The sequence below is a fragment of the Musca autumnalis genome, unplaced genomic scaffold (assembly GCF_047663935.1).
Source record: "Musca autumnalis isolate F117 unplaced genomic scaffold, ASM4766393v1 scaffold_1, whole genome shotgun sequence".
Classification (NCBI taxonomy): Eukaryota; Metazoa; Arthropoda; class Insecta; order Diptera; family Muscidae; genus Musca; species Musca autumnalis.
Window position 1 is genome coordinate 164021596 of NW_027411644.1, and position 26383 is coordinate 164047978.

The following is a 26383-nucleotide window of genomic DNA, read 5'->3' on the forward strand; positions in this document are numbered from 1 at the left end:
AGAGTACAGACATTGTATGAAAAAAGTGTTGCTTAAAAATATTTAAACTGTCATGGAAATTTAATTTTACCAATAGAATTTGAAATTTCCCCTCCCAAATATCCTGATATTATGTGAATTAAAACAGCTTTATTATTAAGAAGTATTCCAACCACAAAACTAATAATAATTTATTTGTTATAGAATGTCGATAATAATATCTGTTAAACGAAAATATGAAATGCCATATACAATGGGGGTGGCCGGATTTCCAAGCATTTTACTGCTATATTATGGAATGTTCGTGTCCTCTATTCTATTCAGAACACATACAAAATAGTTTTGAGCTATATCCAACCCCCGAATACTTAAATGCCAGTAATTTATAGTTTAGTTAACATTGAGAATGAGTTTGGCATGTGACAATAGCTGAGGCTATTTTAAAAATGAAATAAAATAAAAAAAAGGTTATGGTGTCTCTTCTATTTGTTTAGGCTATACCGTATAGCCTATACTTTTTCTATTATTACCATTTATGGTTAGTATAATAAAATTTAAAATATAACCAAAAGTTATTGTTTAACCAGAGTAGTAAATGATTTGTAGGGGTTATTTTCTAGTTAAAACAAAACAAATGAAGGGATGTTTAATTAAACGTTAGCATTTTTATGTTCAGCAACTTTTATTGTTTGTTGTTTGAAAGAGCTAAAAGTTATTTTGCAGTTATTATGTCAAGAGGTAGTGGCACGAGAACAGAAGTGTACAATCATTTTATTTTTTGTGTGACACTCTGTGCTTTCTGACAAGTGCCTTGTAATACTTTGTGTTAACATATGCCACACAGAGTTATTATTTTGCTATTACGTTTTAAAACTCTTGTTCACAGGAAATTTTCAAGTTGTCTTTCGATGTTCGGTCTCCCGTGTATACTATTTACCCCTTATTAGAGAAAGAAGAAAATGTTCAAATGATTTTTTTCTCTAAGTTGTCAACGGGCGTTGTGCTTCTTGTACCCTTCTTTTAAGTTGAAATGTGAATTTAAGCATTTGATTGTCATAGTTTTGAAAGATGAAAGAAGCTTATTTAAGTATCTTTTGGCCACTCACGACACTGGAACTTAAATTTTATGCCATTTTAACAATGTCTTCTTTAACTTGGCGTAGGGTCGCCATGGAATATTCAATTTATTTTAATTACATGTTATATAGGGGTTTGAAGATGATGTTGAGTAAAAACTCAAAGAACATTGTTAAACATAATTTATTTTTTTTTTTCAAAAAAGGAAAATTAAAAATCAATGAAGAAAGTATTAAGAAAGAACGAAAGTTTAGTTTTAAAATATCCACAAAGAGGAAAACCTCTTTATGAAAAGAGAAAGCTAATAAGAAGTTATGAAAAAATAGGGTCAAATACTTGTCATTTGAATATTTTTACGGACGTATTGATGTACATATGTGAATATGTGCCGTTATACTTATTGCAAATTTAATTCGAACTTGAGAATTCAGTGTTAAAGCATACTTAGAGATAGGCCTTCAAAATAAATCAATTTGTATAATGTAGAATATAAAGGTTTGACGCGACAAAAATTGTTTGACCGTTTTATGAACACGAACTGCCTATTTTGACTTTGACGGTACAATTTTGTAATTTTAAGAATTTATTTAAGGAAAGATTATTACGTACTTAATAAGCCCACAAAACTATATCATAATCGGTCCAGCTGTTTTCGAGATAGAATGACCACACCAAAAGGTTTTTTTTTTTTTTTTTTGAAAACCATGTTTCGTTGCGATCATTTTTCACAAAACTAGGCAATATTTTTCAACAGATTGGAGTTAAACAGATTGTTATTTTTCTTAAAAAAGAGAGTTTTTCTTTGCGAGAGTAAACTATTGTTTATAGACTATCGAAAGAGAGCACTTGTAGAGGGACAAAAGATGGTCGGGAGACTTTACAGAAGGCTTTAGGGAGGGATTTTTACATGCCAAAGTCCACGATTTTTTGATACCGCTTTCATGCCACGTAGATGTCAAATATGCCACGTAAAACGTTCAACCGGTAGAACGATGAAAAGTAAGAAAAATCCATAAAATAAATATGTAAAAAAATCAGCAGGTTTTTCCGACAGCTCCATACAGTCAGCGTATGACCCCAAAAAAGGTGAAGTATACAATTAGCACATGAGAGACGTATCAGGAGAAGAAGAGAGGAGAAACGAATTTCTAGCATGAAATGGAGAGAATGATGTACAAGGGTCAGAACATAGTACGAAAATTCTATATATGTTGCCATATCAATGAGTATACGCTAATGTAGCACAATGATATGGGGTCTTCTTTTTATCGTCGAGTATAGAGACATGCTACACGGCTTGAATACACAGGAAATTTCGTCTGCATTACGCTGAGGAGTATTTCGCCACTTTTAAAACGTATGATGTTTTTTATCAAGCCTGGGATTCGAACTCATACAGTATGCAAGGCGGACGTGAAAATTCCAACAAAGAGTGAAACATTTGGTAACATATACAGAGCACTTTTCAAGCTTTAAGTATGCGCTTTAGGGCGGCCCAAAAAACGACAAATTTGTTTTTTGACACGGCTACCCTCTAAATTTTTTCCATTCAATCCAAAAACCGTACATATGAAATTTTGTGGCGATTGGTTAACGTTAACCCATGCCAGCCGAGCGATCTTTGTCTCCATAGCAATTTGTATGGGACCGAAGGTGTTGTGACTAAAAAACGATTCGTACCCCTTGACCGATCTTTATTTCCATAGTACTTGTATGGGGGCCGAAGGCAAATTTTCAGGAAATCGCTCTGCAGGCCACAATTATTTTTCAATCGACCAACAAACTTTACCAGTTCATTCTTGTGGCTAAAAATGAATTCCACAAAATTTTTTAAAGTCGGGCCAGATTTTCCGTACCTTTTATACCCTCCACCATAAAATATTCTGAACTTAAATGGAATTAGTTTCCCTTCCTGTCAATAATTTTAGGTGGAGAAGATCAGGAAATGTATCTAAAAGTGACTTCTATAGGGGGGTATCTTTACATGGGAGTGACATCAACGTGTAGACCGAGCTTGATCATTTTTGGTGGAGAAGTTTTGTGACTACTGGGAACCACAAATGTCAAATTATAGACAGTTCGGTTGATAGATGTAGCTAAACTGCCCAAAACTCCTAAAATCCTGAGGTATAGTTATGCGGGCTGTACCATAACATGGACTTAAAATGGGATTGCAAAAGAAAAACTTATCACGGAGATGGTTTCTTTGGTCACTCTTAAATTTCGAGCCGACGATTGATGTTTGGGTATAACAAGTTTTTTGTTGAAGAGGTTATTGAAAAATAACTTCGGCGGAGAATATCCGCAAACAAAAAACTAGGGAACTGATGAGATTCTATTGCGAGAATATAAACTTGAGTCTTCGCTACTGTGTCCCCTGGCGAACAATGCTGACAATTTTTGGCGAAGAAGTATCGTGAACCTAAAATGTTAACATACAGGTAGTTCGATTAAAAAACTTAGCAAAAATTCTCGAAATACGTTAAATACAGTTATATGGGGGCTATACCAAAGCATGGATCTATGTTGAAAATTTCTATGGGTTCGTTTTCTGAACGCTAGACCGATTACAACAGACGGACCGACGCACATGGCTGAATCGACTCAGAATTTTATCCTGAATATATTTCGTATACCTTGTAGGGTCACAAATGATTATTTCAATGTGTTACAAATGGAGAAACTTACTTAATATCGTCGGTGTCATGCTTAAGTGTTCCAAACGCCATTTGCCTGATTCGAGAAAAACTCAAGTCAATGTTTGAGTTCATACTGGCTAGATGTGGTGCAAAAATCCATTACTTTAAGAGCTCAGTTCTACTTAACTAAACTCAAAGAATATATTAGGAGTTTATTTTAGTCAGATATCTGTTATAGTCTAGAAGTTATGCCCAATTTTTATAATTGCAAAAAGTTGCTGAATTGTTCCATGGGATCCTTTTTTCATGTTTTTGGCAATTTGTGTCACATGGAACACTTTATGTCACATTTTAGCAAACAAACTTTTGATCAATTGTGTTCCACCTCCGTTATGTGAAGTGCTGCTGTAGAGCTGGAAATTCGGGGCTTTAATAAAACAGTTGCAGCAGAGAATAAATGCTTTAGGGACCATTGTTATATGTTTCCTTTACATTTATTTAAGGAGTGGACTCCTCCACTTTCGAAAAATAAAATTTTTATTAGCTTATTTTTGTTGTCTTATTTAATCGTTTAATCCTTTAGAAAAAAATTAATAATCGTTCATTGAGCTATTGGTAGTGGCAATAGAATTCTATTTTAATTAATTTTCTGACATTTTACTTATCTTACATGACTTTTATTAAGCGGGAGGCGTTAAATTTAAGAAAAAATAAATTGTAGTTTCATATAACAATACAACATTTTAAAATATTTTGATTTAAAAACTATTCTTCTTTAGTTTTTAAACCTAGTCCTTTAAAACAATTTGTTCCATACGTTCCTAACTTGTTCCTAACTTGACAAAATTGGACAATTTCTTGTTCCAAACGCCATCATTTTTTGTGAGGAACAACTCGTTTTTGTATTTTTTTGTTCCATACGCCACACGGTATGGATATGGAACAAAAAAGCAGATTTGTTTGCGTCCAAATTGGATATGGAACATATTGACATTTGTACATCTCGAAAACTATAAGAGATAGAGGAAAACCGACTAGAAATTCAGAAAGAGCAGGGTTGAAACTCTTAAAAAGTACCTGTAACTCAAAATGTCAAAAATGGTGTATGGAACACTTAAGCATGACACCGACGATATGTATCATCTCCTACTACTATGATAGAGAGTACAAAAATCAGGCGGTACTGGTGCAAGGTTGCCCCTATACTTATTATTTTTTGGATGAATTTATAATTAAAGCAGCAAAAGTTACTTAAACCCGTCCAATAGGTTCTTGCCAAATGTGGTCAATATACTTGGAAAAATATTCTAAAAATATTATTATAAATATTTCTCTATTACAATTTAAAGTAAATATCTATGTATGTGCATACATATATGATATTTAGAGTTGGGCAAATCTAGTTCCAAATAGTTCCGATACCTATACAATGTTCGTTAAATACTTCCCATACCGATACAATTATATGAATCTTTCAATTCGCGGTTATTTTTTATTTTCACGCGTTTTCATAGTTGTGATGTTCGGAGTTGATATACATATAAAAAAATATTTTTTTTTTTTGTGGAGGAACAAGGTAATTCCGGTATTACCTAACTCTGATGATATATGTACAAACCAATATAACCAATAAACCAATAATATTTCAAAAAAATCTTTAAAGAGCATCTTTAATCAGCATTTACAAAACTAGTGGCATATGCTTTCCCTTCTACTCTACATATGCACATTTTTTCATGATTTAAGTCTTTTTAAACACATTGAAAAATTATTATATTTTTTATGCAAGACTGTTCGAAAAGCACCCAAGCTACGTTATAGTTCATTTAAAACTAAAACTTTTATAAAGTTTACTTCATTAGAGTCAAGTAAACTTTTTTTGTGAATCCAAATTGGTTTTTGTGTATATTAATTATAACAAAATTTTAAATGTGGTCATAATAAGATTAGAAATTAAGTAGACTAAAGTATTTAAAATTGAAAAAGCAAACAATTTCAGTAACATTATGACATATGCACTTCACAATAGAGTAAGACTTAGTACAAGACTTTGTTTGAGAGAATTATAAATGACGTGTTAAATTTAAACTTTTTACAAAACAAAAAAATGGGGAAAAATAGTTTAAAAGGTACCATATAGTGCAAAAATATTAATTAACTGATCGGGAATTATCGGCAAAACTGAGTAGGAAACAAACTTGAAGTCGTAAATGCGATTTGAAGGGGATTTCTAGCGTTTACACAAGGATTTCGAGTAGAAGTAATCACAAAAACTATAAAAATAATAATTGTGCTTTATTTTTTTTTTTCATTTTACCCTTCGAACGTAATTCTGAATAAGAGGCTCTCCTCACAAAATTAGATTAAATTAATTTATGAAATCCATAAAATATCAACGTTTTTTGCTATTTATTGCCGTTCTATAAAGGCAAGTGAAATTAGGTCTATAAAACCAACATACTTACCCAGCATTTAATGCTGCTACTTAATTTACTTACAATTATGATATTTTTCTTCATATTTCAACTCTTTTTTTGCTGCTGTTTGCTTTGTTTTATCTTGTTTTTCTTTCGCTTGTATAATATTTACGTAAGTAATTGTCTGCAGGAAATGGACGTAATGGTATTTTGTTCTTCCTATTATATTTTCCCCTTTCTTCTTATTATTTTTTTGCTACTTTCTAGTTTTTTTTGTGACGACTTCTTTTAAAAAGCCTTTGGGCGTTATATATTATAATCATAAAAAAATGAAAAAAAAAGAAAAACATCCGTTCTAAAGGACGGTATCTATAATCTCTCACAGGAAGAATTTTATAGAAATTGAATGGGGCAAAAGGGAAGAAAAACAACAACAACATTGTAATAGAAAACGGAAATCATAAGCATATTTTGAATGCTAATTAAATGTATAATAAAATGCATCGAAAGCAGGTTCCCTTGTAACTGGTGGTGGGTATGCCATCCATATTGTTGGGTTGTTTTGTCAGTTTGACCAGTAAGGTTTCACAAAAAAAAAGAAAAAAAAACTTAAGTTATTAAAAAACGTATAAAAGTTAAGGGCAATTATGTTGTGGGTTATTTTATTTTTTTGTCCATTTCATGAAGAATTACTGCAGGCATTGCCCAAAGGAAACCATTGCATGTTGTAATTAGATTACAATCAATGAATATATTTTTTGAAAAAAGAAAAAAAAAATAATTCCTTTTTCTGAATTGGGACACATCCAAGACGAAATGCCCTTGAGCTTCTAAACTATAACTCAAATTAGTTATGATAGAGATTACTATGGCAAGAAGGGTGGATTTAAGTGTAATGAATTGAAGTTAAATTGACCTTCAAGTAGAGAAAAGGTAAATGGATAAAATAATATAATTATATGGTCAGGCAAAGCCTTAATAATGTGAAATATTACCGCATAAAAACGGCGTTCAATTCGGAAGGGTGAAGTTTACATACCATAATCCACTAGAGAGAAAACCAAAATCTGAGGCAAAACGACCAGGCACTCAAAATATGCAAAAAGCGAACAGCTATATGCGGGATTTTTATTGCTATTTTTAACTACCATTTCTTCCGCATTGAAGTTAAATCGATTTAAGATAAAAATTGATTGTACATTGAACGTTATTTGATCAGAAAAGCTGATTTAAGTCTGAAAGTCCCATTTTATAAGGCTTGCAACAAAATGGGAAAGGGACTTATTGACCGCCTTTCATGCACATATAACTGCTTATTTCGTTCAGTCCCACGCCACTCACACCCGCCCCTCCCGACCGAGGGGACCACCCCCCTATAACGTAGGGAACGCGTACAGCCCATAGACCGGACTATGGAGGGTTAGTAGAATGATGGGATGACCGGCTACATCCCAGCAAAATTTGACGGAAGGGGTTCTTTGCGATGACGTGATTTCATGTCATCTTTTGCATTGGTTCAAAGGAAGTCGTGAAAGATCCGATCTTTTCATTAGGATTTGAACCAATGCAAAGGAAGTCGTGAAAGATCCGATCTTTTCATCAGCATTTGTACCCATTCCATCGATCCAATAGAGATGATGTTTGTGTTTTTATTTACACACCTGTTTATTTTCATTTTGGTATGTTCCAGTACTGCAAAAATCTACTAATTTTTACTATTTTTTCCGATAACATAAAGGAAAAATTGTTATCGTAGTAAAAATAAGTAGATTCTTGCAATTTCTGGAACAGACTAAAGTTGTTAGAACTGTCGTCGTGATGTTGTCTTACATTTCCTGCATATCAAACAACTAAAACTTCTAAACAATTGGTATTATATGAAGTCCCAACCATCGAGCTAAAAATAGAATCGGACTGCGCACATTGCTATTTTAAAAGTTCCCTTGTCTGTTCTAAATCTGACATAGAATGAAATCAATCAAATCTCGCTTCTTGGAATTTGAAAAAAAAGTCCGAAACGAAAAGGAACAAGAATCTGAAAATAAAGAAGAAACTACTTTTGGAAAGAAACAATTAAAAATAAATTAATTAATTAATCATAAATGGTATTTTCCATAAAAAGTCTCTCCTCCCCGTTCGTTACATTTTGTTCTTAGAGATCCCTAAAGCAAGCCGGGTTGTAGATCCCTACATATTTCCGTCACTAAACAAAAGAGTATAAATTACCAAAATGTTGTTATAAAATAACAAAATTATAAAATAAAAGTAATTTACGAAATAAAAATACTTAAAGGAGTGCATTTGGAGTCCATGTTGAAATCTGAACTGGTGATGGGAAGATAATTGAAAAAACCTTTTGTAAGATGAAAGAATATCAGTTGCGGAGAACGGAGGAAGCAATCTTTTGCGTTGCAGCGGTGGTGATTACATTGCAATTTTGGATGTAAACTTTTGAAAAACTAAACTGATAAATTAATTGTAGCTATTTCATGAATTCGTTTGAATTAATAAAGAGCTTTGTTTTTCATGAAAACCATATTTCAATACAGCATTTCCATTTTCCAAACAAGACATGAAAATTTCATGCCAAGGGGTTGGTGAAAATGACATGCCAAAGCATTGGTTAAAATGACATGTCAAAGCATGGGTGAAAATGACGTGTCAAAGCATTGGTGAAAATGACATGTCAAATCATTGGTGGAAATGACATGCCAAAGCATTGGTGGAAATGACATGTCAACGCATTGGTAAAAATGACATGCTTAGGATCCAGAAAAGAACGTCATCTTTTGGGGTCCACGCTCATATAAAATTCATCGATGAAGATGCTAAAAAGATGACATGCTAGATCACTTGCACCCATGATTGAATGTCATCTTTGGCATCGAACATTTTGCTGGGATATTATATCAGCCGGCAAGCTAAATAAACAATTAAAATATGGATACATGAGGAAGTAAGAAAATACGAAACATGCAGTAATGTCTGACACTCACTATATACGCATAATGGCATTTTTTAACAATTGTAGAGGATTAGTTAACGATATACTGACCACTGGGAATCTAAAATGTCAAATTACAGGTAGTTCGTTTAATAAATGTAGCTAAAAACTTCACAATACCTAAAAATGTGGCCACCGGGAACCTAAAATGTAAAATTACAGGTAGATCGGTCAAAAAAGGAGCTAATATCCACAAATTACCTAAAATCTGAAGGTACCGGAACTATGTGTGCAATTTTTGTGGAAAAGTTTTGTGACCACTAGGAACCTCATATGTAAAATTACCGCAATTTCGGTCAAAAAAATCACCTAAAATCCTCAAAATATCTAGATACTGTTTGTTATATGTTATACCAAAAATTCAACTTTTGCAAAATTTGTGACCACTTCGAACCTCAAATGTAAAATTAACGCTAGTTCGTGAAAATAAAATAGCTAAAAACGTTATATGGGGGTCCTATAAACCATCTTCGAACTTGATTTGCCTGCAGACAAATTTGAGCATCCTATCTGAATTTTTCTGGATTCTACAGTGATTACCACAGACGGACTGACGGGCGTGTCTAAGAATTTTATCCTAATGATTATTTTAATGCGTTACAAACGGAAAACATACTTAGTATACCCACCATACTATGGTGGAGAGTAGAAAAAACTCGTCACCTTCTACTGTTTAGAAGAAACCGCATAAAATGCCTCACAATTGACACTCTCCAGAGAACTCAACTCAATCTCTCGTGCCCGATTTTTAAACCAGTGTTCACCAACAACTACCAATGCAACCGCTCCGTTTGTGTTGCGTGTGTGTGTGCCCAACACAATTATCTATCCCTCTCTAGATAAACATCGTGTGCGTTAATTCATTGCTAAAACAAAGAAGATGATCGGTGGTGAGAGTAACGTTCAAACTCACCACAATTGAGATTGTGTGTGTTTTCACACAGACACGGCTCGCGAGTCCAGTGGTGATTAACACTGTTTTAAACCCTCCACCATAAGATGGTCGGCCGAACTTAACGCGTTCTTACTTGCTTATTTTCCTATTGTCAATTGTGAGCCATTTTATTGCTAGCATTTTAGGCCAATTGCGTGGAAGTGCATAGGCCAAATAAAGCTTTATAAGCATGGAATGACAGATAACAGGCAATACTATAACAAAATGCAAAAAACCCCACAAAAACTTGCGAAAATATGACAGTTTTACGACAAATTTTGCATCCATTTTTGGTGGCGTTTAAACGACCAGTGGCTTTAAGTGGGTTAATTCAAGGGGAAGGAGAAAGTTTAATGCTCCCTACGAAGACTAAATATGAAATTTAAGCCAATTCGGTGTGAAAATGAGGCTAAAACCTTGAAAAATAACGATTATTGTTAGTAACGATCTATGGGGGTTATATCAAAACATGGACCTATAGCAACAAATTTCAGGGGGAAAGTTTAATGCCCCCTACGAAGACTAGATATGAAATTGAAGAAAATTTTGGTGTAACAATGAGACTAAGACGACTATAGTGAGGTACCGTTCTATGGAGGTTATATCAAAACATGGATCTATAGCAACAAGTTTCTGGGGTGCTCGCAACGAAGACTAAATATGAAATTTAAGCCAATTCCGTGTGATAATGAGGCTCAAACCTTGAAAAATAACGACAATAGGGTGGTACCGTTCTATGGTGGCTATGTTTAAAAACGTGCATATATGGCAACAAAGTTCTGCAACAAAGTTTAATGCTCCCAATGCAGATAAAAAATAATGCTAAAACCTACGAGCTGTATCTTGATTTTAATAGACAGACGGGCATCGTTATTTAAAATTTTATACTGATCAAAAATACATATTCTTTACAGGGTCTATGACTATGAATATTTCGATGTATTACAAACGGAATGCCCAATATAATTATACTCTCCATCTTATGGTGGTGCGAGGAGAACTAGAAAAGTTTTGCGGCCAGACACCATTTGACATATTTTTGGAGAATTTGATGGACAATTTGGCATACAGTCAGAGATGGTGTTATGATGATTTTTTACGTTTTCGATGGTCAGAAAGTTGTAAACGTTGAAAACGTCATATACCCGTAGAAAACGTATACAAAGTAGTAAACGTCATAAACCTCAAAAAATTTATGTTACCATCAGGGTATTTTTATACACTCCACCATAGTATGGAGGGTATATTAAGCTTGTTTTTCCGTTTGTAACGCATTGAAATACTTATTTGCGACCCTATAAAGTATATATATTCTGATCAGGGTAAAATTCTGAGTCGATCTATGCATGTCCGTCCGTCCGTCCGTCCGTCTGTGGTAATCCACAAAAATGGAGATAGGACGCTGAAATTTTGGGAAAATGCGTCTTTTGTTTGCAGGCAGGTCAAGTTCGATGATGGGCTATATCGGTCCACGTTTTGGTATAGCCCCCATATAACGGTACCCCCGATTTGTGGTATTTTGACGTTTTTAACTACATTTTCAGACCTAATTAGCTATAATTTGACATTTAGGGTTCTTAAGTGCCAAGAAACTTATATAACAAAACCTGTGGACATAGGTCCATGTTTTGGAATAGCCCCCATAAAACGGTACCTCCAGATTTTCGGTATTTTGAGAATTTTACCAAAAATGTTTAACCGAACTAGGTGTAATTTGACATTTGAAGTTCTTAGTGGTCACCATACATCTCCACCAAAAATTGTCAAAAAAAGGTCCATGTTTGGATATAGCCCCCATATAACGGTACTTCCCGATGTTCGGTATTTTGGTGATTTTTAACTGTAATTTGACATTTGAAGCTGTTAGTGATCTACACATATCTCCACCAAAAATTATCGACATATGTAGGTCCATGTTTTCACCTACAATTTTTAACCAAACTAGCTGTAATTTGACATTTAAAGTACTCAGTGGTCACCATAACTCTCCACCAAAAATTGTCAACATAGGTCCATGTTTAATTATAGCCCCCATATAACGGTACCTTCCGATTTTCAGTAATTTGAGGATTTTAGCTACATTTTTTAATCGGTGTAGCTATAATTTGACATATGAAGTTATTAGTGGTCGCAACACCTATCCACCAAAAATGAAAATGATGAATGAATATGAAAAGTTCGGCCCTGCCGAACTTAACGATTTTTTACTCGTTTCACTTAATATTAATTCTTCAAGCCTGTCTTCGTTATTGAAGAGCCTCCCTACATTTTTTAAAGTTGTATGTCTGCTTTTTAATAAAATAGAACTAAAAAGATATAATAAAATAAGTTTTATTATTATGAAAAAACATTGATTTTTATTACAGTGTTTTATTAAACATGCTTTGGTGTCCGTTTAGTTCAAATCTAGTAACTCATCGACCAATCGAACTGAACCAATCGAACTGAAACTTTTCACACTATTCAAATTTGGATGAAAATACATTAATATGAAACCAAAACCAATATGGGTCCATTTTTTCCTATAGCCCCCATATAGCGTTACCACCCAATTTCAGGTGTTTTGCGAATTTTGTCTTCATTTTTTGTCCGAATTGGCTGTAACGTGGCATTTGGAGTTCCAATTGTACAGAAACTCCCTCACCTAAAATTGTGGACATGGGACTTGTCATTGGACTTGTCAGTGGTCAACAAATGTATCAACTAAAATGTTAAAAATAAAAAATAATTAAGTTACAGTGTTTTATATATAAAGCACTTAAAACTAGAAAATAATTTTTCATGATGGAATCTCTCAAATAAAACGCATGCCGTTTAATATTGCTACAAGTTTTAATTCAAATGCAAGCGTTTTATTTGAGAGATTCCATCATGAAAAATTATTTTCTAGTTTTAAGTGCATTTATAAATAAAACACTGTATCTTAATTTTTTTAATTACTTTTTTAGGTTATAAAATTCGATTGTTTATTCCGTCAAAAACTTGTTTTTGGTTAGATTTACGACGTTACCAACGTATGAAATATACGTCAGAAATGTATGTGAGATACTACGTCATAATTTCCGACAGAGAGTGACATGTTTACAGTGACTTGATTAAGACACCTCCAAAACATGGTTTTCGAACGCATCAACAGCATCTTCCGGCTACGAAAATCGCCTTTTTTCTTGATGTTTGGGAATCAAATGAAGCCAATGGATGTTAAGACAGGGCTGCTTTGAATTGATGTTTGAGAGCTCGCATTGTCATGCTGCACAATTCGTCTTCTCATGTTCGTTTTTCGAATTTCTCCGGAGACTTCAGGCAAACAAATTGCAGTTTACCACTCAGAATTAATCGTCCTACGTTGCTCAAGCCGTATAGTCGGCACATGCCGAAGAAACAGGCGACCATTGGTTTCGAAGTGCTTCTTCCATGAAGAACTTTCGTAGGATTTGGCTCGCCTTCGTAGACCCACACGGTAGATTGCTGTTTTGTTTCGGGCTCATACGCAAAGATCCAAGATTCGTCGTTTGTGACGATCTTGTAAAAGTCGGTTGAGGCACTGCGATCCTATTTATTCAAAATTTCTTTGCACCAATCGATAAGAGCCTATTTTGAGCAATTATCAGGTATTCATGCAATATCGTTTGCGCAAGAATGCCTCTCACGGTATATAACATGGTGATTTTTCTTTTTTTTTAATTTTTTAAATCTAGCTTTTTTTATGATCTATAATGCAAGTGAAAAAGGAAAGCCGACGATTCGAACCCACACATCCACCACTATATGACATGCATGTTTCGCCTTCGGTAAAGGCTCCTCAGACATATCGGATGTGGAGCGGCTTCGCTGTCCTCGAATTTTTCTTCTTTCAAATGCATTTTGTTTTGTTTTTTACAACAACAATGAGGATTTTCCCATTTTAGTTGTGCTTTCATGACAAACGCTTAGCGCTGCCTTTGAAAGTTATAAGTTTGGCTCTGAACGCTAACACGCCGTGACAACACTTTTTTCCTGTGTTTTTCAAGGACGTGGGTTCAAACCCCAGCCTGGCTCAGCTGATTTTATTTATTTGAAAATTTTGCCTTTTAGGCGAAGATCATTTTTTTAAGTATTAATTTTTTAATTTTTTAAATCGAGCTTTTTTTATGATCTATAATGCAAGTGAAAAAGGAAAGCCGACGACTCGAACCCACACACCCACCACTATGTGACATGCATGTTTCGCCTTCGGTAAAGGCTTCTCAGACATATAGGATGTGAAGCGGCTTCGCTGTCCTCGAACTTTTCTTCTTTCAAATGCATTTTGTTTTATTTTTCATTATCCGTTCACACACAGCAAATTTTTTTCTGGCACAACGGCCGTTTTTGGACGACCCCTGGCTGTAAAAACTAAAATCTTGAATTCGAATCAAATCTGTTTAGAAAATTATTCAAACTACATTTTATCTCCCTCACTCGGGGACAATGCCTAAAGATGAAACTTGCTCTATAATTTTTGGTAAGAGTATTATCTGAATATGGGGAACATAAAATGTCATATTACGGTACTATCTGTTGGGAAAATGTTACGAAATTTAACCCAATACGCAAAATTAGGCAGGTCCGCTAAATGGGGGTCCATAGTAAACCTTGGAGCGACCATTTTGATTTTTTCTTGTTACCCCTTCATAGCGGCAAACCAAAATTTCATGTTGACAACTGTCCTGGAAGTATTTTTTTTTTTTTTTTTTTGGAAACGGTTCGCTTTTGGAAATCTGTTAAAAATTTGGTTTAGTAGACAATTCTTAGTGGGTGCCACCGTGATGCAATGGTAAGTAAGCACGTCCGCCTTGCATATATAAGGTCCGTGGTTCGATCACTGACCCGAACATCAGATAAATGTTGGCTTGCATTTCCTGAGAATTTCAGCATCATTGGGTCAGCATGAATCAGTGTACATTCATCGATATGAGTGAAGCCTCCCTTGTTCCTTCGGGAATATTGTGGGAACATATTTTAGTGGCGACCTTTGCACGAACGTACATAAATATAGCTTACTAAAACAAAAATAACATTTGTTTTTGTTTTTTTTTTCAACGCCCAACACAAAACCTTACTCAAACGTTGGATGTGTTTTCAGCTTTAGACTTCTTAAGGCGGCTTCCTTTCATTCGAAGATCTCTAATGACAAGTTCTATTCCATCGAAAACCCCTTTGACGTCTTCTATTATACCAAAATTGTTTTCTTTCAAATTAAAGGCCTGTTAGGGTGTCGTCTGTTGGTGTTTCCTTTTATATCGAAGACCACATTAGAGTTGTGTAGTTCCGGAACAAAGAACTGTTCCGGACAAGGAATTGGAACTATATCCAGCTCTTGTGTTTTTATATAGTTCCTTTAGTTCATATAGTTCCTTTCATTTTTCTGGTTCCTTCAATTTAAATTTTTCTCATCATGGGTAGGAGTAGTACCGTCTTTGCTACTGGCGAAAAGGAGACCGGCCTGTGCGATTCACCACTGTAGGCATCCTTACCTGGCTACCCCGCTACTGTAGCCGGGTAAAAATGCCTTGACAACATTCCAGATTTCTGGTACAATATGGATGGTACGCAATGGATTAAGAACACTTGTTAAATATTCAACTTCGGGTTCATTTAGATTCTGTGTGGGCCTCACGCTCTGGATGACTTCGCTTTTCGAATGACATCCTCAACATCGCTCATCATAAATTGACTGATCGATTGAGAGGGCTCCGATGCGACGTAGCACAGTCCTCTTCGGCCTACCACTCTCAGGATGCTCTATAAACTGACGGTTAAAATAACATGTGCACGTTTTCGGATTTGTCACTGTCACGCCGTTGAAAGTAACAGCCGTTCTATCAATCTTCCTGTATTCGACAGTGATTGCCCACACTTTACTTAATTTTGTGCCATTGTTGCATTGCTTCAGGTAGTCACGCCACTTTTTCCGCTTGGGTTTGCCTACTAATCTGTTGACTTCAAGAGTAAGCACCCTAACTCTTGGGTCTTCAGGGTTTGTACAACGAAGCTCATCACGCTCATTTGCCAGTTCCGTCGCCTCCGCTAGGCTAATTGATCTGATTTCGGGTATTCGACCAGCAGGTATGTAGCAAGTGATGCCCCGAAAAATTCTTTTAGTTACCCGAGAATCTGAGGGAATAGCCAGATATCTAAAGCAGTTATTGATATATTCTCTAATAAGATGGTCTGTGCCAAGGAAAATAACGGGTTGCCAGGACACGTGATTTATTATACCGGTTGCCAAATGGTGATATCTAGCGAGCTGTGGCAATCTCCTCTAATCCTCGTATTAGCGTCTTAGTTGAACATGCAATATTTGAAGCTATCAATTTGCTCGGCCAGCGCTTTACTCCTATGGTCATTGCCTAGGAAGGAATGACGATGATTAGCATTGAAATCCCCAAACAGTAGTCCTGGAGGCAACTAAGACCAGAGTGGCCTCGGAAGTGGAAGTTCCATCTTACCGATGTTGATATATGTATAGTGGATGCGGATTTGGAAAACGGAACAGATCTCATATCTCGGAATTCTTCTCAATCCAGTCACGGACCAAAAGAGATCGGAACAGGCATTTCGGCTATGGCTAAACAATATAGAAACACAAACACATATTTGTTGATTACGTACTTTACTTATTTCAGATATTTTCTCGCAAATATTAATTTCACACCCAACCACGAATGGCAGCACATGCATGCTACATTATATATTCTGAAAATAAACCACTTTTCTGCATTTTCAATCAAATTAATTCATTTTCGCCGCGGCAGCAGCAGCAAATAAATGATGTTTCTCTAAATGTGACTACTTGAACAACAATTAATTTGTCGATTGTCAGTTACCGGGAGGTTGAGTGGGTGCTAGGTACTTAATAAGTACACACATGTGTGTATCTCCCTCGCAATTTTGATGTCAGTTGCGTATGTCAGCCAATATGGTCGGTACATGTATGAACATTGTTTGCTGATGACACATAAAATATGTGTAATATTTCATTGATAAATGATTGTGTTAGCTATCTCTTGTAACACGCTCCTATGTTGTTGCTTTCGTTACAAATGTTTAGTTTGTTGTTCGCTTGTGTTGATATTGCAAGGGCTGCGATGGTGGTGGAGTGAGGCGAGAACGAATAATCAAATTGATTAGATAAGAAAAACGCACTAAATATAAATCAATCGTTATATCGTCGAATATGAGTACACACTCTAAATTGTTAAAGTACACATCAGTCTGGTAGTCGGAGCGTATTTAACTTCAATTAAATCGAAATTCCCATATGTAGTAAAGTGTATACATATGTATGTAGCTAAATGTGTAATGAATGTTTGGAAAATAAAATATAAATCCCATTTGTTCAACAATAGGGAATTGCAAAAACGTTTAAATATTTACATTGTTGTAGGAAATAGGCAATTTTTTGGTTGTAACAATGCCCAACCACGCACACGAAATACTTACCATCTAAAAATTTATCAATTTTACGCCAAGGTCTTGAAAGGTCTAATAAATATTTACTCATGTCAACACTTGTTTGTATGTCAAATGCCAATTTACTGTTTGTCAATTTAAATGATCAATAATTGAAATTGCTTTTCTTTGTGGAAAACAAAACAAATTTTTTAAAAAATGCTTATGTTTTATTTCTCTTGAAATTACTCTGAGTGTTTGGGAATTGACTGAATGTTATTGTTCCCTGTTTTTTATAAATTTTAAAGTTAATCATGGACTGTTTGTATAATAACCTGTACGTATTTAAACGTTATCTAAAAAAAAACAATCTACCGGCATATGTATAATAGGGTGGATGGAAATTTTATAAACTACTGGTAGGTATTGTTAATTCAGTTCAAATTCATACAACTGAACCCTGTTTTCCTTTAAAAAATTGTGAGCATTTGGAAAAAGTTTCCCTATGAATGACGTCATACTACAATGGACTCGCCGTTGTGACAATGCCATAAAAAGGAGATCCCATTTCATCGGTGGGAAATAAAACCCTTCTGCAATCTATGGTATGGTAATAGTCCTCCTTATCACTACAGTATTGTTCTTTTGATTGTTTTATAAAGGATTGAAAAATTTTCGTTCCTCTCTAATAAAAAAGTATATACATATTTACATACATTCATACGTATATAAACGTTTAACTGTGTGTTTGGTGATAATGCACGTTTAACCCACATTAAAAAAACTCTGCAGCAATACCTCAAAGCAATTTTGATAGTGGGTAACATTCTACTCCCAGTGGTTAACAATAATAATAATGATAAGAAATAGAGAGCGAGGCGGGATTTAATGAGAGTTATAATGTAAATGTAAACCGCCAGTGATGGAATATTTAATATAAAAGTACTTTTTAACAGTGCTGTAGAGTTAGAGACAGGGGCAGTGTGACACTTTGAATGTATGGATGGCTGAATGTTACTACGAGAACATTTGGCGATCGGTAACATTGTTCGATGTTGAGTTTAATAATACATTGAAGTGGTATAGGAATTAACCCACACATTCGGCTGCCCAGCAGTGTTACCGAATTTGCGATTTATCGTCATTTTTAGATTTTTTGACCCAAAATTGGAAAATGACGATTTGACGATTTTCACGTAAGCCAAAATTGCATGAAATAAAAGAAGATAACTATATTTTGACCAAAATTTCACGACAGACTTTAAGGATAACAATGTTCCAAACTAAATTTTGTGATCTTTAATTTTTTAAAGAAATTTCCAGACGGATTTTCTATACTTGGGCACATATCGGGAATAAAGGTTTTTGTCTCATCTTCGATTTACTTTAGCTGAAAATGTTCGTTTAGGATTGTTAATGGATGAAGAAAATCTTCCTTGAAAAGTTTTCGAGATAAAATATTTCCGGCTAATGCCCTCTTTAAGCGGCGAGTCAGTTTTGAATGACAGGTTTTATCGATTTCCGACTGCACCACAACCAAAATGTACGTGTACCGACAAACATGGACGGTCACACTGTCAATCAAGTAATATTTGAGCTAAGCTGTCGTTCAAAACTGGCAAAGTTTATCTAGCTTTACCTTGCTGCATTACTGCTGTGGAGAAGTTTCTGATTCGCTAAGTTCTCAAAATTTACATCAGCACCCCGTCATATGGGGGCTATAACAAAACGTGAACCTTCATTGCTAAAATTTCGCATAGAGGTTTTCTATCTCCGAACAATATAAATTGCCAAAATAAAATTAAATACGTTGGAAAATGTATCTGGAATTTTAAAGATTCCTGTCCTATCGGCCAGAACCGTTGAAAATAGTTTGTACATCCGTTCACAACTCATTATATCAATTTGCGGGTTTACGTGGCCCATATTTATCCCCCCACTACCTACTAATATATTAAACACTTTTGCAAAAATTTAAATAATGTTCTTTCCATTAACAGTTATTAGTAAAATTCCGCTAAATTGCTCATATTTCGCATTGTTAGGCGGACGGAGAGGCGGACATTAGAATTTCATGCTTACCAAGAATATATATGTACTTTAGAGGGTCTCCGACGAATATTGCATATTACGGTGGAGGGTATAAGAAGGCTAAGTAAAAAGCGCATGTTCCCGTGACAATTTACTTACTGGCGGATGTGCTTAACACTACGTCTTCAGATTCACCTAGGTAGATGGGAGACTAGCGATAATTCAAGCAACAATTAAATTCGACGAATATTGCATATTACGGTGGAGGGTATAAAAAGGCTAAGTAAAAAGCTCATGTTCCCGTGACAAATTACTTACTGGCGGATGTGCTTAACACTACGTCTTCAGATTCACCTAGGTAGATGGGAGACTAGCGATAATTCAAGGAAAAATTAAATTCTACTTCTGGGTACGATATAAGACCGCAGGTATATTTTACCAACAAATAGAAGGATATAACTTTCGAAATTTTTATTGAAGGTAGTCTTTGTGGTCCTGCTTATAATGATATTTTTTCTAGATACTGGTCCAGGAATTCTGAACACGTACCAAAAAATGAATGATAAGCACAATAATTTACGAACTGAGTGTCCGATTTGACCGAAACTTGGCAAATCGTAATATTTTTCACCAAAAGTACATCAAGTTTCAAGATGTTCGAAATCAGATAACTATTTGTGTACCTCCCTCGTAAAAGTCCAATATTTTCCTTCAGCTGTTCAAAGGTTATTTTGAAGTTTTGACTTGGCCTCTTAACCGGGCTAACAGCTCTAAAAAATTCTACGGTGACGAGTTCATAGTTCGCGGTTGGACTATGTCGGAGTATAACCTTCAACTATCTCTCCAATAAAAGTTCAAATTCGGTGGTTAAATATATACTTCTAGGCATAATCCCAGCAAAAAGTTTGCCTCCAAAGAGGCAGTTAAATGATATGTACAAGTGATCTGGAAGTGCATCAAATTATGCATTTTCACTCATGATTTTTACAAGAGCGTGACTACTGAAAGAGGCACTCCATTGCACTGCATTTTAACTGACCCTTTGGCACTGCATTTAAACTGACCCTCTGGCACTGCATTTTAACTGACCCTTTGGCATAGCATTTTAACTAACCCTTTGGGGTAGAATAGGAGGAAGTCCAAAGCACGTGTTTTGATACAGGCATTCTGCGGAAATTGTGCAAGACATTACAAAACATCCCAGAACAAAAAAAAAATGCATTTATTATTTGTGTAAAACAAAAATATTAAGAACTTTATTACATTAACACAAATTATGAAAATTCTCCATTGAATTCAATCGCAAACATGCGTGTTTCCTCCGCTCTCCATTTAATCCAAGCTGAACTGTTTTTGTTTCATCTGCTAAATGGATTGTCTTCCCATCACCAGTTAAGTTTTCGACATGTACTCCAACAGCACTCCATTCGGAAATTTTCTTCTCGTGAGTTACCGAAATTCCCTCAAAGCTGAATTTTGGTGGAGAGCTAGGGTTGGCCATTAGAAGCAACGTCCTAAAAGTCCCTATCGATCCCATGTGTGCAAAACAAGTTATTCGGGGTCAAAGGTCATTTTTGGAGGCATTATTCAGTTTCTTTAATTTTCTCAAAAACGGTAAGACTTAGCAAAAGCCGGCTATAGTAAAAGTTGTAGATTCAATAATTGTCTACAAGAGTGGTCTTCATGATTCTTAAAAAAGACTTACCATTTCCGAGATATCGCGATCTAAAGGTCAAATAAAAAATTAGCCGCGTAAGTACATTGTGAGGCGAACCGGTTAAAGTAACGACACTATGTGTTAGATACTTCCGTAAGCTTTCAAACGATATCCTTACTTACTTACTTAGTTGGCCCATTACAGAACATTTGTTCCATAGACCGAACTAAGAAAAGATCTCCATTCCTCTCTGTTTTTCGCTTGACTTTTTGGAATACCGCGCCTTTCCATTTCTTCATCCACTTGTGTGCTCCATCGAAGCTTAGGCCTGCCGATTCTGCGTGCACCGCCATGTGGCATGTATTCATACGCCTTTTTAGCGGGTTCATCATCGCTCATTCTCATGATATGGCCTAGCCAACGCAAACGTTGCATCTCGATACGTTTAACTATATGCATGTCTTTGTATAGCTTATATAGCTCGTGGTTCATACGACGTCGATATTCACCGTCAACGCAAATCGGCCCGTAGATCTTTCGAAGAATTTTCCTCTCAAACACACCAAGCACTGCCTTATCTGCTTGCGCAAGTACCCATGCTTCGGAGCCATACATTAGCACGGGTAGAATCAGCGTTTTGTATAGTGTTATTTTTGTTTGACGAGATGTGGCTTTGTTTTTAAATTGCTTACTTAATCCATAGTAGCATCTGTTGGCCAATACAATTCTTCTTCTTATTTCACAACTGATGTTGTTTGTTGTGTTTATGGCAGTGCCGAGGTAGACGAAGTCTTTAACTACCTCAAAATTATAGGTACCAACTTCTACGGTTGGTCCGAGCTCTATGGACGCTTTGCGCGTCGACACCATCAATTTGGTCTTTTCGCCGTTTACCGCCAGACCCACTTTCGCAGATTCTGCTTCGACCTTCCTAAAGGTATCAGTTACTTCCTTTACTGATCGTCCCATGATGTATATGTCATCAGCATAGGCAAGTAACATGTGGCTATTGGTGTAAATTGTGCCATTTCTTTTGACATTTGCATCTCGTATTACCTTTTCCAGCAAAATGTTGAATAGGTCACACGAAAGGCTGTCTCCTTGTCTGAAACCTCTTTTGGTACAAAATTCTTCGGAGAGGTTCTTTCCAATTTTAACTGAGGACCTAGTATCAGTTAGAGTCATCTTACAAAGCCGGATGAGCTTTGCGGGAATACCAAATTCAGACATTGCATGGAATACCTTTGATCGGAGGGGACTGTCGAATGCTGCTTTATAATCGACAAAAAGGTGAAATGTGTCGATCTGCATCTCTTGGGTCTTCTCTAGGATTTGCCGCAGGGTAAATATCTGGTCAATGGTGGACTTGCCAGGTCTAAAGCCACATTGGTATGGTCCAATTATCTCGTTGACCATAGGCTTTATTCGTTCGCACAGTATCCCTGACACTATCTTATAAGCAATAGGGAGTAGACTTATGCCCCTATAGTTGGAGCATACAGTCTTATCTCCTTTCTTGTGGACGGGACATAGGATGCTCAGGTTTAATCGTCGGGTACGCGTTCTTCCTGCCAGATGGTGCTAACTAGCTGATGCATACACCTTATCAGCGCGTCGCCTCCGGTTTTAAACAGCTCGGCTGGTAAGCCATCGGCTCCTGCTGCTTTATTATTCTTCAGCCGGTTGATTGCTGTTTTTACCTCATCTTGGCCGGGTGGTATACATTCTATACCATCTTCTGGGATTGGATCTGCGGTATCATCGTTTTCGCCACTATTGGATACCAGCAGATTGGAGAAATGTTCCTTCCATATCCTGAGCACGCTATCTGTATCTGTTACCAGATTACCTTGCTGGTCTCTAGGCACATCCTCCTGGCCTGTACCAAAGTCATCTGTTTGATGTTTCACTCTTTGGTAGAATTTTCGGACTTCATTCTGGCTCCTGTACATCTCGATTTTTTCACACTCCCGCTTTTCCATTTCTCTCTTTTTCTTGCGGAAAAGACGTTTCTCTTCTCTCCTTTTCTCCCGATATCTCTCTCGTGCGCTACGCGTTGCTACTAATTGTAAAGTAGCTCTATATGCCGCATTTTTATCTTCGGTAGCAGCACGACACTCCTGATCATACCATGAATTCCTTTGTGGAGGTCTCTGGAATCCAAGTATGGATTTTGCGGCTGTTTGCATGGAGTGGGCAATATTTTGCCATTGTGTTGTTATGTTATCGGGACAAGGAGTGCTCGCGTTAAGCAATTGGGCTAGTTGAGTGGAATATGCTGTGGCTATCTGTTGTGTTTGCAGCCTATCGATGTCCAACTTCCGCGTTGTGTCTGTTCGTGCTTTATTTGCAACGTTTAGACGGGTACGTACCTTTGCTGCAACAAGATAGAGGTCCGAATCAATGTTTGCGCCTCGGAACGATCGTACATCCAACACGCTGGATGAATGTCTTCCATCTATCACAACATGATCAATTTGATTACTTGTTCTTTGATCTGGGGACAGCCAGGTGCCCTTATGAATATCGAGATGATTAAATCTGGTACTGCTAACTACCATGTTTTTTGCAGCTGCAAAGTCTATCAGCCTCATACCATTGTCAGATGTTTCACTGTGGAGACTGAATTTCCCGACTGTTGGGCCAAAGATATTCTCCTTTCCAATTTTGGCATTAAAATCGCCTAGAATGATTTTAATGTCATGGGCAGGGCAACGGTCATATGTTTCTTCTAAGCGCTCGTAAAATATATCTTTGGTCTGTTCGTCCTTTTCTTCAGTGGGAGCATGAGCGCAAATAAAGCTGATGTTGAAGAATTTAACTTTTATTCGAATTGCGGCAAGTCTTTCATTCACTGGGGTGAAGCTGGATACCAGATGTTTTAGTCTCCGACTAACTACGAATCCGCAACCAAACTCATGCTTTACGTCGTGGCAGCTATAATACAGTGCGTCACCTTTAGGTGTTGTTGTGACGCCTTTCCCAATCCATCGTATTTCCTGTATGGCAGTAATATCGGCCTTGTACTTTTCAAGTACGTCTGCCAATGCGAAGACTGCACCTTCTCTATAAAGAGTGCGAACATTCCAGGTGCAGATTCGCAGATCATGGTCCTTAAAACGTTTGCGGGGTTCGTCAACTTTAGAGGGGTTTGTTTTTCTTTTCTTTCGTTTTTTCATAGTAGGCTGTTTTTTTCTAGGGGAGGGTTACTAACCCGACGCCCAAACCCAAGTTTTTAACGTTCTTATGGGTGAACGCGCGGCACATGTTAGCTCACTACCTTTAACGGGTGTTAGAGGCAGTTCCCCAGGTGACACCACGGGGAGGTCAGTGTCCACTTGAGATGAAAGAGGGACCAAGATAAATCCTGGGCTTTGCCATGTTAAAACCGGTCAGGACCGTTCCTTGGTATCTTCCATCCCCTACGTCACCCTCAAACGATATCCACTTTGCAGTAATCGGTTCAGTAGAACCGGGTCTAACCCGGTTTTTAAATTTGGCCTTTCTGGTCGAATAACCGGCGAACCGGATTCGCAATCGTTGAAAATTATACATTTCCGTAATCAGCGCAGCAATCCCTACCTTCGGACCAAACTTGAAAAAAATCGGAGAGTTTTCGTTGGAGTCGTTTCCGTTGGGCTTTCGATTATACATGTGGGTTAAATGGGCTATTTTTGCATAAAATGACTCTAACATTGAATAACTCTACTAAACACGCTCCGATTTTGTTGGAATTTTTTTAAAGGTAGCTATAATTTCGCTCTTCAAGAAAATATATATTTTTTGGGGGACAGACCCGATTACTTCGCTTATTTTAGCCGGTTCGTCTGAATATGTGCATATTTCCCTTATAAGTACATAAAAATCATGTGTTTTTTAGAACAGCTATATCTCAAGAATGGTTCCTTCTAGGAAAATTTGACCTTTGACCCCGAATAATTTTTTGCACACATGGGATCCATGGGGACTTTTAGGACATTGCTTCTAATGGCAAACCCTAGCTCTCCACCAAAATTCAGCTCTGTGGGAATTTTTGCTATTTCAATGTCTATTTTGACCGGACTAAAATGTATACCGCTGCCTGTAGAGATGTACAAACTGATTTATGTACATGTAGGGATCTCTAACAACTGATAATAACAAATGTATCGAACGGAGTGCCTTTTTCACGACTCCGTTTGGACTGCATCCGGATGCTGTTAAATTGTGAGGAATTGGAGTGCCTTTTTTACGACTCCGCTGAACTGCATCCGGATGTTGTTAAAATGTGACAAGTGTATGTGATTCTTTGGATTGCATCCAAATGCAGTTAAAATGTGAGGACTGGAGTGCCTTTTTCACGACTCCGTTTGAACTGCATTAAAACATGCCGTGACAGAACTAGTCCACATTGCACTACTTCCAATTTATTTTGCTGGGATGTTTATATATTTTATAGCTGTGATTATGACAACAACAGTATACTACTACATACTCCTCTCGCATGAAAGTTTATACCCTAGACAGACGGCAGAGTTAATTTGCATTAAAAATTCCTTAATTTGAATTAACTTTTTACCCTGACAGACGATAGTTTCTGCATTTATGAAACAGCTATTTGTGTTGTTTGTTTGTACCCAGCAGACCATTTCATAAAGTTTTACAAAATTTCGCCAAAATATGCGAAACAAATATACTTTCTACCATTGACTTTTTCACCACGATAATGCAAAAATAAATGTAATTTATTCGCGATATTTTTGAGTCTTTTTATTATTAAAAAATGTCGCAAAACTCTAAAGGAAAATTTGAAGAAGATATTATTTTCGATAGAATTGGTATGGTGGGTAATGAAATGCTTGTGAAAATAAAAATTTTAAAAAAAGATTTGACAGAAGGCGCGAAAAACGATTAGCTGATATTCTATTCGAGAAAGACCACTACTTATTTGAAAGAAACGCGAAAATTTCTGATTTGTTTTCCTTTTTTATTTTCTTAAACATGGACATTTGATAAAAGACAATTGATTTTCAATGCAAATTGTGTCTCAGAGCATGAATATTAGGGCTATAACCAAAAAAATACCACCACATAGCCGTGTAGAGCATGGAAAACTATTATGAAACACGGTGTCAATTTTTCTCTATCGCGAAAAAAGTTTCCGCACCAAATGCATTGAAGTTCTGCAATGCATTTTTTAATTTTATCTGTCATAACAACATATTTGCTTTTCATTAAAATTTTTATTTTTTT

At 36.2% G+C, this 26383-nt stretch overlaps 1 protein-coding gene across 18 annotated transcripts in view; it reads right to left on the reverse strand.

The window, feature by feature from the left end:
- Positions 1–26383, reverse strand: part of cpx (synaptic transmission protein complexin) — a 1026747-nt gene that overhangs the window by 138791 nt on the left and 861573 nt on the right. For 3 of the 18 annotated variants that reach the window (XM_073958834.1, XM_073958833.1, XM_073958832.1), the window contains exon 1: positions 17515–17590. The exons of the other annotated variants lie outside the window; for them this stretch is intronic. In XM_073958834.1, the coding sequence (XP_073814935.1) occupies positions 17515–17575 (61 nt within the window). In that variant the 5' untranslated portion in view covers positions 17576–17590. Of the gene's footprint in view, positions 1–17514; positions 17591–26383 lie in introns of those variants that run through there. 18 annotated transcript variants of the gene reach the window in all.